This window comes from Podarcis filfolensis (assembly GCF_964270895.1).
Source record: "Podarcis filfolensis genome assembly, chromosome: 9".
Lineage (NCBI taxonomy): Eukaryota > Metazoa > Chordata > Lepidosauria > Squamata > Lacertidae > Podarcis > Podarcis filfolensis.
In genome coordinates, this window is record NC_139610.1 from 27,788,749 (window position 1) to 27,803,883 (window position 15,135).

Here is a 15,135-nt window from a genome sequence, read left to right on the forward strand (position 1 = left end):
TTAAAACATTGTTCTGTGGAAGTGAAGAACCCATGTGTGACTGAGCAGAAGATCACTTGAATGTTAGCTACAGTTAACTATTTTTTAGCAGAACCAAGTAGCTCATCAAGGCACAACGCTTACACATTTGTGTTTTGCAGAACTGAACCACAGCTAAAGAAACTGGAAAGAGAATATGCTGAACTACAGGGAGAACTATCCACTCTCAGGAATGCAGTTCAGTTGGTGACTGATTTAAAGGATCTTAAACAAAAATATGTCAATGTCAGAAAGGAAAACCCACAAGAAAAAACAGTAGTAAGTATATGTTTAATAGTTTGATGCCATATGCAGTATTTCATTACTTTGGTAGAGAAATCCTCATTGTTGCTACTGTTGTTTTGGGCAGCTGGGTGGGTGGGAGAATCCATGGCAGAGAAACCACCCAAACCCTGTTGTGCTCATTCTGAAAGGGCTTATTGTGGTGGTAACATTTAACCTCCCCCCTGCCCCAAATTCTGTGCTGCTCCAGCCTTTTCTTTTGTAGTTCCCTCCCATCCAGTGGGAGGGAAAAATTGGTATACCAGCTCCAGGGGTAGTGTATTCAATCATCTCTCAGCAGTCCCAGTGGCATGCCGAGGGAAAGAAGGGGTTTGGATCCAGCAGATCCAAAGGCACCTGATCCACCCTTGGTGCTATTACTTTTGGGGCATACAAAAGTGACACTGCCCACCTAGAGGGAGATCCAGTATATCCTATGGCCCCTGGAATGCCTTGCCAGGCTACCACTCGATTTGACAAGCCTGGTTCTGAATAGTCCCCAAACTACAGTGAGTGGTTAGTGTTGATCTGGGTGCAACTGCATGGGTGGGTGGGGCTGTGACTGGATTATTTCACAAAGTGTTTTAATACTGCCTTTCTTAGAAACATTGTTCCCCCCCGCCCCCGTTTTCTTCTTTCATAGTATGGTGCCTCTAGCCTTCCTGCACTCCTGGTGGAATCACGAAGAATTTTAGGAGCTGAAAGCCACGTTCGCCGTATCAACTCAAAATTACAACAGGTTTTAGATTCACAAACGGAGGACTAGACATATATACATATAATTTACACTTTACTGCCTAACGAATACCCTGCCATATTTTAAATACAACTACACAGCAGAGACCCATTGAAATTAATGAACATTACTAAGTTATGTCAATTAATTTCACTAGGTCTAATAGGAGTAAAACACAGTTGAATGCCACCCCACTGACACCTCTAATAGAATTGTAGTTGAAGCAGGAAATTGGAAGATTAGTCCTGTTTTGAAGAGATTTTTCTCAAGTGGCTGAACTATTCATACTTTTAGTGTTGCTATCTGAACTCAGCATAAAAAGCAATAAATGCTTTTTAAAATTGCCAGTTAAGTTGGAGGCAAATAGGAAGTAGTGGAATAGGACAGAAAACTGAATATAAACAAGATAAACCTTGATAGTTTTTTATGGCAAGCTTGAGAAGTGACCTCACTGCTTGCTGTCAAGCCCTAAGAACATCTGAACAGCAGCATGTTGGCTACCTGTGGCCCACGGGGTAGTATAATTTACATTAAGCTACTTTGTTTTCCATCACTAACATAATTAAAACATACCAAAGAAAAACATTCTAAAATGAAGCAGGTGGCTTGTCCCCTCTTCTGCCAATCTCACACTCTGTGCGAAACAGTTAATATATGTGTAGTTGGACATGTATGTGAATTACACAAATCACTTTCTACACTATAACTTTATTCATTTGACTATTTAGCTGTACTAATCCATTTCTAGAATTAAGAGAGAGCATATTTCAGTAACTGGCATCTTGGTGGTTGCTAAGTTGTTTCAGCCCTGTAAGGGGTACTAATGTTTTTTGGTTTTTGAACTCTTGGGACTAGCTAGCTGAAACCATCATGATTTCTCAAGTAAAAGCACATTGTTGGCTAGCTTGTCTGGCTGTTGCCAACATAACTACCCTAATGAATGCTTTTTATTCAGCCATACCTAATTTATTAAAGTAGAGTTACTTTTTTGTTTCATCTCCTTTGTGTTTTCTTGAAACCTCTATTAGGAGTTCATCAGGTATTTCATCTGTACTCCAAGGCTGAAATGTTTCAGCAGCTTCAGCTAGTTCTATATCCTCAGCAGCTTCCAAAAAGCAGATGTCATTTTCATTATCTCCTGTGATACTTGAGCTTTCCTTGGTGTTCAGCTCTCTATTTTCATGTGTTGTCGTTAAAGATTTTCTTTCTGTAAGGTTGTGGTGTGTGTTTGCTTTTTCCTCAATATTTCCATTTTCATCCATTATATACACATATTCTTCATCCTTTTAAAGTAAACAAGTGATTTCAAAAGAAATAGTTGAGGATTATAACTTTTAACCAGGTTTTAAAATATTTATATATTTCATACCACCAGATACAAGTTTATTTTTTTGTTATTGTTACTACCATTGATTGCTTGCCTTCTAAACCATTGTCTCAAGGCAATTTACAAATAATGAAAAACAGTTAAACATGAAAAACAAAAAAAGAATCTAAAACATTGTTTTCAGAAAGTGCAGACACTGGGTGCCTGTTGTATTGTGAAAGAAATGCTACTCCACAGAGCAGGGCTAACAACTCTGATCCGAATTATTGTGGAATGGGCTTCTGAGATCTCTGGAACTTGCAGGAAAAACTCTCCCTCAGGTGGCAGCAATCTACTGGGTGACAGGGCAGTCTCACAAGTAACCCGGTTCTGAGCTGTTATAGGGCCTTAAGTCATGCACCAATCAAAGTTGGTGATTTTTATAAATTCAGTAGAGCACCATGTGCTCCAACAAGTATTCATATACAGTAGCTGCAAACACTCTTAAATACTGCCTGCTTTGGTAACTGTCTGCAGCTGCCCAACACAATATCTCATGGCTGTTGAAGAAGCTTTCCTTCAATAGGAAAGAGCTAAGCCTCAGTGGGAGACTTTCTAACAGGTTAGTCTTTTAAAGATCCTGAATGCACAAAGCTAAGAGGCCACACATGGAAGTTCACTTGCAAATTAGTTACCAGATAGAAATTTCACAGCATCCAACATCATCACTATTTTTCACTTGAGATGTTTCACATTCAACTTGAGTGTTCACAGATTAAATGATGTCACATATGTGCAGCAGCTCAGAGGCCTACTTTTTGTTCAGATAGTTAATCTATATGTTCAAAAATTGTTATGAAGAGGTGGTTGCCGCCAGTGCTTTTTCTGGGGGTATGCATACCCCTAAACATTTTGTGAATCTAAGTTTGGCCTCATGGAGGGGCAGTATTTCAATAAGAGTAGGAAAATGAGAGTAGCCCTAAACATTTTTTTAGAAAAAAAGCCACCAATTCAAGTGGAAAGGGTGCTATTCCACATGGTCAAAGAGCTGTAGTGTAGCTCAGATATATTTTCAAAGTGGTAGATGAAAAGCTAGGAATTCCTTTATTAGGAGGTTAATAGAGGGCACTCTTGCGATTTCTGTCCCAGCAACATGACCCTATATTGCACATTTAGTCATCTGTTATTGCTGGTAAGAAAAAAGTTAAGACACACAACTCTGCTCAGACTTTACTAATTAGACAACAATATTTTTGCACCATACAGTGGCATCTTGGTTTAAGAACAGCTTAGTTTTTTAACATCTTGGATTAAGAATGCTGCAAACCCAGAAGTAGGTGTTTTGGTTTGTGAACTTTGCCTTGGAAGCAGATCATGTTCCGCTTCCTGTTGAGTGTGTTCCATTTGTAAATTGAGTCCCCTGCTGCTCTGGGAAAGCACACCTTGGTTTAAGAACGCTCTGGTGTAAGAACGGACTTCCGGAACGGATTAAATTCGTAAACCAAGATGCCACTGTACTTTCTAACCTAGCTCATGATAGAGCAGGAGCAGTCTACTTGCATTTTCATTAACAATACTTCTGCCAAAATAACACATGGAGAAGGTCTTATTATGAAGTTCTGGTTTTAGTGGGATGTGCTTCCTAGCAGTTGCACAACTGTGCAGACGAAAGGAATTCACAGTTAGATCAGGGATGGGCTTGCATGACTTTAATGAGAGAAACACAAGCAGTACTACAGTATTCACAAGCCCAACTCACAATGAGTAATTTTCAATTCTATGGGCATATTGTACACAAATTGAGAGGAGTTATGCACTTGCACAACCTTAATAATGCAAGCCTACGACAACATCAAGACTGTGCTAATGAAATACTGGTTTTATTTTTAAAAGTAGGCCTGGAATTTTCTCTCTCTTATGTTTGCTCATTTTTCACCTACACAACTCACTTTCTAAACTATTGTTTGCTACAGAAATAGGTCTTGCCAGGATATAACCAAAACATTTCAATATTGCACTGTGAGAAAAACATACCTCTTTGAAAAGAAATGGGAGGCACACCTCAGCTGGTAGTGGAAAACCTGTTAAATACAAAGAGAGTTTATATTGAATTATAACCATTTAACATTAGTAGCTATAATATTGTAGGTAATACAAAAAAGTACTCACATTCTGACTTGAAGTTTTCTGCTCTGCAAACAGGGTCATGGCATTTTTGATACCAATTCTCACTTTTCAAATCTATTACAATCCTTGAAATAATAGATTTAATAGTTTATGTAAGTTTCAGTCAATGCGAGTGATCTTAATTGCTTTATTTTATAGCCTTGCTACAGATAAATGCTTTGCAGAAAAGGTAATCCTAGTTTTATTAACCTATTGAACAAATTATTTTTAGGAAAATACCAAAGTATACATACATTATATTGTTACTTTTGTGAGCTCTGCCAATATTCATGCACCAGCGATACTTGGAGATGTCATATACAAGAAGTTGCTCAAGAGAAAAATAGTTCCATCTTCTTATCCCTGAAAAAAAGAGATGTTCCACTTTGTAAACAACTTCATTATCTTTAGAAATACCACCTCTGGCCCAAAAATATTCCTTACCTCCTTGAACATTATCTTTATTGACCAAAGAGAGAACGAAGTTATCAATTTCTGGATAAGGTGAGCACTGATATCCTCCTATGGGGTCTATAAAAAAAATTACAAAAATTAACTTATTCTTCCATAGCACATACTAAGAAATAAAATATGAACACTGTTAGGAACAGAATTAGGACCTCATTGCCATGGTAAAAAAAAGCAAAAAGCTCCATACCAAAACCATTTCTAGCTTGCCTGTCATAGTACACAAGCAATCATTGACAGAGGATGCTAAAACTTGGCCAGGCAGGAGCAGGGCATAACAGAAACATAGCCACTGTTGCATCCACGTTGCTTATGTCAGTTGAGGCAGCAGGCAAAAACCTGTTCGAGGCTACAGCATTCTAGCGTTGGCATAGCAATGGCCACCCACCCCTGGTTTGGGCTTTCAGCAGGCTACTGCCAGAGGCTGGAATAATGCTAGCATCACTCCACCAGCTGAGTCCAATGGAGCTGCTCTGGGCCGGATGGAATAATGCAGCCCCCAGCTTTGCATATTCGAGGAATGGAGCCTGAAATGGTATGAACTTCACCTAAGAAAGCTGAATTCTGAGTCTCCTTCCCTCAAGTCTGCACTGAGAATGTAATAAAATCTAACGTGCTTTTCATATCTAGCCTAGTCAGCAGCAGTACAAATTAATCTTGCTGCACATTAATCCATTTTTAAATTTCTGATAACGTGACACTTCTGAAAATTTTTGGATTGTCTTTTGTTTTTTGTGTGTAATACACTGCAATGACCACTGACAAAGAGCGGTTTAATCAAATACTTGTCAGCAGCTTACAAATTTTTTGTAGATATTTGAAGTATTTACTATGCATCATAATGTTTCAGGATAAACTTCTTCAGGAGCACAGCTAGACATAAATTTCACAATTCAGACATACTCATTTTCACAGCCACATGATGAAATAAAAACATTTTGAATTTTTAAATGCCATTGCATCATTTCCATAACATGAATCAAAATTTATTTTAACACAATTACCCAGACAGCCATTAGAAACACTGCCGTCTAAATCCGTAGATTTTTCTTTTGTCTCCTTTGGGTTGTCACAGGACAAAATTTTTAAACTGTCTGAATATCTGAGAAGAAACACAGGAGGAAGAATCTTAATACTTGCAGGATACACGCATATTTTCCACAGCCACACATCTATAGCCGCACTTTAAACCATGTTAAAAAAAAAAGCTCATTATTTTCACTTACTTGGCTATATCAGTGCTTGGAGAAGCAATCACAAATCATGAATAAAATGACAGAGATAGAAAAAAGAAACAGGACAACAGGAAAAATTCTGCTTTATACCAACCACCTTCCAAGATTTATAGCCATATGAGAGGGCAGCTCCTCAAGCCAACAGGCTTAAACATACCCCAGTCTATCATGACTACAATGCAATGTTGCTCCAAATTCTCCAGGATTCCAAGCAGAGGGGGACAAGCATACATAATCAGTCATTGCTATTGCAAGTGAAATAATGAATATCCTCAATAATCATTTCAATAAAGTGGTATTGTTACCTTACATTACAGATCAAAGAGGAAAGGAAATACTGCTCTTCTATACAAGAATTCTTTACTGGTTCAGGAACAAATCTGTTATCTTCAGCAATGTCCAAAACAACAGAGTTTCCTGCTTTCGATGACTTGTATAATCGGAGGTTTCTGTTCTTTGTATATACTCCTAGAGAAAAACGGTTATTGGCTGTATCTACAATTGCTTATGCTTTTGGAATCAACAAAGCAATTCAACATTTAAATGTGTTTAAGGCCACCAATTTCAATCCATAAACTCTCTTGGAATGCACCTCTTAATTTATCACTGAATACCTCTTTAACAACAGCTGGGATCTCACTAACAGGGTTTTTTTGGGGTGTTTTTGTATATCAAATAAGATTTCCAACATATGAGGGGATTAGAATGTAGAGTCCTGACAATACTTGTGTTTGTGGTGTCAGATGAAGTATGCTTGAAAATGCGCAAACATCCTGAGCCAGTAAACACTTAGCAAGAGAAGGTAGACTTTATACAGCAAATGTTGGCCCATCCCCCTGAACATCACATGTATAAATAAAGAATGACTGTGTTCTTATTACATCTTCCCTCCCCATATGCGAAGTCTCTGACAGCTGTTCTTCATCTTCCCTTTTGGCACTCTTCGCATGGGCGGAGAATTGCTCATACCCAAAGTCATACATACAACAGGACCAGATCAGGCCCACCATTTTTAGTATCAGCGTTAATCAGCACACACTGGACAAATTCACAGTGAGTAATTTTGAAATTATCTCCGTACTGAAATACGCAACCAATTGGCAAAAAGCTTCTTAAAGCATTAGTGTGCCACCTGTACCCTATGCTGTCAAGCATGAAATACATACAAGGGCTATAGCAGGGGTGCTCACATGGCGCCATCCTTTCATTGTCTGAGTACAGCATCTATTGTCCCCATCCACTAGCTGTACTGGCTGGGACTCCTGGGAGTTGTAGCCTGACAATACTTAAAGGGCCCCCCAGCTACAGCAGATTGTCAGATATACCTGCCAGCTCTCCTGTTTAGGCATAAATAAAATGTTCCCAGATTCTTCACATATGCAAAAATATTACCATAGAGCTGTGTATTAAATGTGCATTTATATTTACCAAGATCTACGAACAACTGCTTTTCTCCGTGTTTACCATTCACTATTAGAAAAGAAAGATCTGGATTTTCTTTCCATTGAGATGCACCATTTCCCAAAGAATTGTTTGCGCTAAGTTGCCTACAATGAGACACATCCTTGGTGACAGTCTGGTTTTCAAGAGAGCTGGGCAAATCAGTGGCAGTTTTGCAATTCTGAGAACGAGAGACCACCTGTTTCTCTGGAACCATTGCGTCTCTTTTCCTAGTTAAAAGAACAGCAGGTTGCAAAATTTTTCTTAAAAAGTTACCTAAAAAATAGAATGGGGAAATTTGTGAGATCAACAATAGGAAAGTTAAACAATCTAAGAATCAATATGCAATTGCTTGCCTAATAGGAAATACTGAATCTTTATAAATTTGGGGGGGGGGGGCAAAACAGCAGGCAGTGTACGAATTCCTTTTTCCAAGATTTTACTAACAGCTTATCCAGTTAGCTTCTCATGCTCCTGATCTGGTGGTTAGAATACAAACAAAAGCATAGAAAGAACCCTATGACATTAGCTGGCATGCTGCAGGAAGCTAGCAATACACAACCCACTCCAAACCAGCCATGAGGGCAAGGGCACCAGTGCAGACTGGAATAACTTGCACAATGAACCTCTGTAAGCTGGAAGTACTGAGTCTGAGTGTTACTATTATTTACACTCTTCGTCCAAGGAGCTCAAGTTGGTTCTTCCAGAACATTTTATCCTCTTAACGATCCCTTGAGGTTGGTTAGACTGAGAGACAGTCTGGCCCAAGTTCAGTCAACTTCATGGCTGAGTGAGGATTTGAACCTGTCTTCCTGCTCCTAGTCAGACACTTTAACCAATGAAGCATGTGAGCCACACTTGCCAACTGGCTGTATATACAGCCCAACTTGTTAGATATAAAAAATTGATAATATAAATTCATATCCACTACCTTAAAATGGTTGCAAATCAATTTTGCATGCATTTGAAATAAATTGTGCTTACCTATATGAATATTATTCTTAAATGCAGCATTGTGGAGCAAAAATATTAAGTGGCAACTAAATTTTTCTTTGGTGCTGGAATCCAGATTCAAAACATCTTCAACTGAACATTTTATTCCATAGTGTTCATCAATTTTTTTACAAATGAACTGAAAGACACAGTGAAATTCTCCCTTTATCATTTTGTCCCCTATTAATTATTAAACTTGTTAATGGCTTATTACCCAATAAGTATCCACACTACTTACAACATATTTTAAACATTGCCATAAGTAAAAACATAAGATAATATAAACATATTTAAAAGACCTGATATGCAAAATTAACCAGCACAAAAAATGGCTTCATTTCATAGCTTTTAGAAAAACTAACACAGAAAATTTCAAATACAGCAAAATACAAGTAAGTATCTTTATGACTAAGATTTAACTTGGTATATGACTTTAAGCTCATTGACTCCACTGAAATTGGGCATTCTTAAGCCACAATACTTTGTGCTCTCTCTGTTACAGATTGGTTTGCTGCAGTTGTGCTGTTTAAACATAGCGAATGTTTTCATATGATCCTAACCAAAAGGCCAAGTCATTTTCCCTCAGTCATGAAATTATTTTTCCCTGATACTACTTCCCAGGGGCTGTGTCCCTGCTTACTCAACTTGCCAAGCCCTTGCCATTCCCCTCCATGTTACTACCCTAGGGAACTCCCATATTCATGTCTCCTCCTCTCTCCTACCTTGGAAGTCAAACAAAATCCATTCCAGAAGTCCGTCTGACTTCCAAAATGTTCAGAAACCAAAGCGCGGCTTCCGATTGGCTGCAGGAAGGCCCGTCGGACATTTGGCTTCCAAAAATAGTTCGCAAACCGGAACACTCACTTCTGGGTTTGTGGCGTTCGGAAGCCAAAACGTTTGAGAACTAAGCTGTTCGAAAACCAAGGTATGACTGTACTCTGTAACAATATTCTATTGCAGGAACAGTATTTAAAAATATAGATATTTTATGTTTTCATTGATTACAAAGATGACGAAAAGTCAAATAGTCCAATCCAAGACATCTGGTAGAAAAAGCCCTCCTCCAACTCAGGGGTACTTATGTGTTGGTCATGGGGAGAGAGACAGTGGTCAGTTTTCCCTTTAAGCCGCAGCCCCTTCTGTTTCATGGAATGCTGCTCTTGAGAAACCCCTGGGCTTTGGGAGGGAGTTTGCAAGGGGTACAGCAAGCAGGTGAGTGGGAGCCGAAAAGTCCCTGGGCATATGTAGTACATTACACATAGCCCTTTGATTGTTGGCCAGTCCAGTTCAGATGGATTGATAGTCCCTTATACTGTGGCCAAAAAATGCCTTTTTGGTCAAGCAACACTTCAAAGGTTTTAGACCTCATCTCCAGACCTTCCTCTTTTACACAGCGCATGGGAAATCAACCACACTGTCCCTCTTCACCCAGCCTCAGAAAGACTCAGACTTTCCACTTCTGTCAAAAGGGCACATCTTATGACTACGCACTGAAACAGAGACAGCTGCTATTTTCCCCAGTGTGCTCCAACTTTCATACCATCCACTAAACTTCTTTTTTTGAAACTTTAAGACTAGGCACTCTTCTTTGGTAAAATAAAAGTCTTATATGTTACTTGAAATTTCGAAGTACCAACACCAAAGTCTGCTCACACTATATTCCCTCACAATTGATACTACTACTTCTCAAGTGCTTAAGACTAGATATAAAGGTCATGGCATGTCTTGCCCAATACCTTGCAGGATTAGATTTTAAACTAACAGATGATGGTGTAGCATTTGTTTGAATCACCAAAGAACAAGATTCTACTGCCTCCCTTAGTGGCTTATTTCATTGTTAAAATTCCATTATACCGAGCATATTCCCCGAATGTTTTGCCTAAATCTATATTCCTTATTACTTTAATATTACCTCTATCAAGTCTGCTACCATCTGTTTCCCATCAGCTTCTTGATTAGCTGGTATGTAGAATTCCAAATCAAAGTAAAGTTTGCAAACAGCTTCTTCTGGAATAACCTCATAACAATGCATAAGGCTTGTTTCATTATATGTTCTAGATTAAAGGGAGAATCAGAATAATTTATATTCATTGCAATTACAATTATCAGATTACACCAAAAACTCCAAATTATTTTAAATAAAATCGTAGTTACTTTACATTGCTATTGCCTTGCATGCAGGAGATAACCTCTGTGAAATGCAAATGGAACCTTCTGAAAGGCCAAACAGAAAAGAACCCTTATTGTCTGGAAAAACCCATAGCATCCTATTGATGAACACAGCTGTTTATCATCAAATTTGGAATGAGGAACTCTAAACTATAAAAAAATATATAGTTTGGAAACACTTTGAGTTATCCCCTGCTCCAAAAATATGTCCCAGTTCTTTATGTGTATGGTTTTACAGAAAGCCACTACACAGTTGAAGAACACAAAAGCACAAAGATGTGCTGGCTGAGTGAGCCTATCTAAGTAAAGCTAAATAACTGTTGCAAGGAGCTTATACCAGAAGTGAACTAATGTGGCAACAGATGTCAGGCGCTACACCAGCACTCATGTTGTTGAGTGAGGTCAAAGGTGCAAAAGATGCGCCCACATATTTATTTATTTTTAGTTTCCTTTTTGGAAGAAAAAGAAAATATACCCTCAATCTAATAAAAATCTAATGAAAAGTTGAATGTTCTGTCACACTGGGGGGGGGACGGACACAAATGAATATACAGTGGTACCTTGGTTCTTGAACGTAATTCGTTCCAGAAGTCAGTTCGACTTCCAAAACGTTAAAAAAAAAGGCGTGGCTTCCGACTGGCCAGGCACCCCGGAAACAATAGCCGACAACCGCATCGGACGTTTGGCTTCCAAAAAACGTTCGAAAACCGGAACACTTCCAGGTGCCGAAATGTTCAAGTACCAAGGCGTTTGAGAACCAAGGTTCCACTGCATAGGCTTGGTTCCAGGAGCATCCCAAGCAGAATTCCACTCAGGGGGTGCTCTAGTCAGCAGAGGAAGGAAAGCAGACTATTACAGAATCCCATTTCCCCTTCCAATCCTTAGTGCTCTCCAAAAATCTGCTTCACATGATTGGGGACCTACTGGAACACTGTGAAAAGTGATGCTAGGGGCTTCTGGGGAACTCAGCAAAAGTTCCCCCTCACCTTGTCTTCTCTCAGTGTGATCCCACTGCTGGATCAAAGGTATAAGGTAGGAGCCCTTCCATCTCCCAAAGGTAAAGTCTGGATTCAACTTCTAAACTGCAATGGCTGCAATCTACATGGGGGTAAGTGCCATTTAACATAGGGGAACTTATTCAAAGTAAACACACAAAGGTTTGGGTTACATCAATATAGGAACATAAATCGTTCTGAGTACAGTATTTGTTTTTCAGATACTTGCCTATAATAAAACCAAAGCTCTGTGTATGTTGTCACAAGATAAATCCTTTGCTTGTTTTCTGCATTCTTTTCCAAAGCAAATACATGAACATCCTTTAAAAATTAAAAAAAAACTCAATCAACAAATCAAAGTACCCAAAGCCAAGTCATTTCTCAATTATAAATGTGCTATAACAAAAACTTAACATGTGCAAGGCACATTGCTGGCAAAGCCACATTCTAATCATTAACCATCATACCTGTTTACAAGTTTTGGCAAAGTTAAATGCTTGAGTTTGCCGATGAAATAGCTTCCAAACTGGGGTTGCTTGCCATGGTTTGGACAACTGCGGTTTGTAACGTGGACAGAGAGGCCGTCGTTTATACGAAGATGCTAGCTCCTCAATATCCTTTAGCCTTTCTTCCCATTTTCTCTTTGTCTGTTCTAAAGCAATCAAAATATCAAGTTTGTATTCAACCAAGAGTTCCATTTATAAATAACAAGTGAAGCTCATGATTATTTACAGATAGTTATTATACAATATAGCCCAGATCGACTCTTACTGTCTTCTTGACCAGAGATGAAATTGTGGCATTGGTAAATGGGTGGTGCAAATAAGCAAAGAAGCATGCAAGTACAGTGGTACCTCGGGTTAAGTAGTTAATTCGTTCCGGAGGTCCGTTCTTAACTTGAAACTGTTCTTAACCTGAAGCACCACTTTAGCTAATGGGGCCTCCTGCTGCCGCCGTTCCGCCGGAGCACAATTTCTGTTCTCATCCTGAAGCAAAGTTCTTAACCTGAAGCACGATTTCTGTGTTAGCGGAGTCATTAATCTGAAGCGTATGTAACCTGAGGTACCACTGTACAGACTTAACCACTTCCAGAATCAATTGAAACCACTGACCAGTAAGACAAGGTGCTTGCTTATTTTGAAGCGTCAGCTTATCCTGTATCTTAAGAGACACTTGGGAAGTGCATAGATAGATATTTCACAGGCTAACTGGGTTGGTGGACATGCAAACGATATGTCTAGCATCAGCAGTACACTGAACAGAGAACACATCCCACTTCTTACAATTTATTTAGCAACTGGGTATTGATATTATTAGAAAGCTCCAACATATTGGGAAAGGTGCACATAGACCACAATTTCCATGTTAAAATATACATTAAACAGGGATTGAGTCCTTTGCTGGTTGCTGCTCATGTATAAGACAGAAAACTGGAGTACATAAACATGCACTTCTTAAAAAAAGGGCTGCATTGACACACCACTCTTAACACTAAATTGTTCAAAGTACATATTTTAATGTCAAGCTATTACATCCTTCAGCAAGCATGGCATGTTCCACCAGAAAATCAGTTTTAAAGGTGGAAGTATTAATACACGTGATCATGAAACAGGACATTAGTCCAGTGATGCAGATATGATGCAAATATGTCTGTGTATATATATGGATCATGTCATTCTCATCATATATTCAGTCCAGTGTCCTATGTTCTCAATCTGCATTTCCCACCTTATATTTCAGAATATGCACATATATTTACTGGGTTGGATCCAAAGAATTTGGACCCAGCAGCTCTTCCACAAACAGAAGGGACTTTTGCTGATTTCCTCTACTTGCAGCCCTAACATCCTGTCTCAGAAAGTCCTCCAACCCTCTGAAGCAGATTTTCAAGGGGCACAGGAAAAATGAGGCACCAAGACCACCTAATTCCATGCGATGTCTCCTCACAGAATTCTGGAACGAACCACTAATGTCAACTGAATCAAATAAATTATTCTGAATCAGCAGTGATTTTATCTGCAAGAAGTTTTAATCATGCTTAATACTGCTAAGTTTAATGTAAATATTTTCAGAACTTGGAATAGTGGACTTACTGGTGCTCATGATACCTTTCTTGCAGAGAAGTAATCAGTCTTTATCCTACTTTGAGACAGCAAACACACTGAGGGGAAAATACCTGTAAAAACGTAGACTATTAATATGCTGAATATGAGAAATGGTTAATTTCCTTCATAAGTGTAAATCACCCCATGGTTGAGCTAACTGCAGGTGCAAAAACAGCCAAGCCAGTTGCTATGGTAAAGACCCAGTGCCCCAACTATATCTGTGATTGACACGTCAGCTCAGTAGTAAAGTCTGTTAGTTGTCCAGTGCTGGACTTATTTAGAGCAATGTGTACTATACAAATACAAAGTATTTGTATACAGTAGTACTCATTTGTATAGTGCACATATAGTACACGGTACACATACGTTGTGTACCGGGGCCCAAAATCCACTTGGCACCCAGACCATATGCAAAGGAAATGCAAATAGGCCTTCCAGCGCACACACGCACGCACACACACACACGAAGGGTTTCAGGTTCCTATAAGCCAGATCTTTCCAAACTTTTCATGTTGGTGACACTCTGTTTAGACATGCATCATTTCGCGACACAGTAATTCAGTTTTACTAGCAAACCGGAGGTTAAACTAACCCCTTTCCAGCCCCGGGAGGAGCGTGCGGAGCGTTCGCACGACACACTGCAGCCAACACACTAATGCATGGGTAGGCAACCTAAGGCCCGGGGGCTGGATCTGGCCCAATCGCCTTCTAAATCCAGCCCACAGACGGTCCGGGAATCAGCGTGGTTTTACATGAGTGGAATGTGTCCTTTTATTTAAAATACATCTCTGGGTTATTTGTGGGGCCTGCCTGGTGTTTTTACATACCTACTAATAGGTATCTAAAGCCATCTGCACATAACAAAATATGTATTATATCAAAGTAATTATTGAACTGAAATACAATTAAGAAGTATATTAATAGTGAAAGGGGGGCAAGAGAGTGGGGCCCTAAGCTATAGCTTGTTTAGCTTATACGTCAATCCGGCACTGATGGGGGGTGAACCGCATCGCAGCTGCCCCCCTACCTACCTCTATGCAGAGAGCGTGGGGAGGAGAGCAGCTGCAGCCCCGCAGCCGCTTCCGAAGAGGAGTGGCTTTGCGCGCGCAAAAGAGGGAGCCGACGGGCGGTTTCCCGCGCTTTCCATTGGACAAACTTCCTTGTTGCTGGGGCCGTCGCCGTTGCTAGGGCAGCTTCCTCTCCTTCTTCCTTTCCTCCTCCT

General features: G+C 39.5%; 2 protein-coding genes across 6 annotated transcripts in view; one reads left to right on the plus strand and one right to left on the minus strand.

The window, feature by feature from the left end:
• CENPU (centromere protein U) overlaps positions 1–2,249 on the plus strand; it is a 29,942-nt gene extending 27,693 nt beyond the window's left edge. For both annotated transcript variants that reach the window (XM_083631142.1, XM_083631143.1), the window contains 2 exons: positions 141–297; positions 944–2,249. In XM_083631142.1, coding sequence (XP_083487268.1) covers positions 141–297; positions 944–1,066 — 280 coding nt within the window. In that variant the 3' untranslated portion in view covers positions 1,067–2,249. The remainder of the gene's footprint in view (positions 1–140; positions 298–943) is intronic.
• Positions 291–15,050, minus strand: PRIMPOL (primase and DNA directed polymerase). Of its 4 annotated transcripts, XM_083631197.1 has the most exons (14): positions 14,945–15,050; positions 13,902–13,984; positions 12,276–12,460; positions 12,038–12,129; positions 10,557–10,698; positions 8,636–8,783; positions 7,640–7,927; positions 6,517–6,679; positions 5,981–6,078; positions 4,953–5,039; positions 4,763–4,871; positions 4,512–4,594; positions 4,377–4,423; positions 2,001–2,319 (listed from the first exon to the last, which is right to left on the minus strand). In XM_083631197.1, the coding sequence occupies exons 2-14, from the start codon at positions 13,909–13,911 to the stop codon at positions 2,017–2,019; spliced, it is 1,755 nt and encodes a 584-aa protein (XP_083487323.1). In that variant the 5' UTR covers positions 13,912–13,984; positions 14,945–15,050; the 3' UTR covers positions 2,001–2,016. The 4 variants fall into 4 exon arrangements, with proteins under 4 accessions (XP_083487322.1, XP_083487325.1, XP_083487324.1 ...); XM_083631196.1 differs by having other exon boundaries at positions 291–2,319; positions 4,763–5,039; XM_083631199.1 differs by lacking the exons at positions 12,038–12,129; positions 12,276–12,460; positions 13,902–13,984; positions 14,945–15,050 and adding an exon at positions 11,530–11,865 and having other exon boundaries at positions 291–2,319.
• Positions 15,051–15,135: the final 85 nt, after the last annotated feature.

Bases quoted from the DNA above. Each gene is read 5' to 3' on its own strand.
- PRIMPOL (XM_083631196.1), bottom strand. The intron at 8,784-10,556 runs GTAATATTAAAG...TGTGTCTTTCAG, and splicing joins TGGTAGCAGACTTGATAGAG to TTCATTTGTAAAAAAATTGA. The intron at 4,424-4,511 runs GTGAGTACTTTT...TGTATTTAACAG, and splicing joins AGAAAACTTCAAGTCAGAAT to GTTTTCCACTACCAGCTGAG.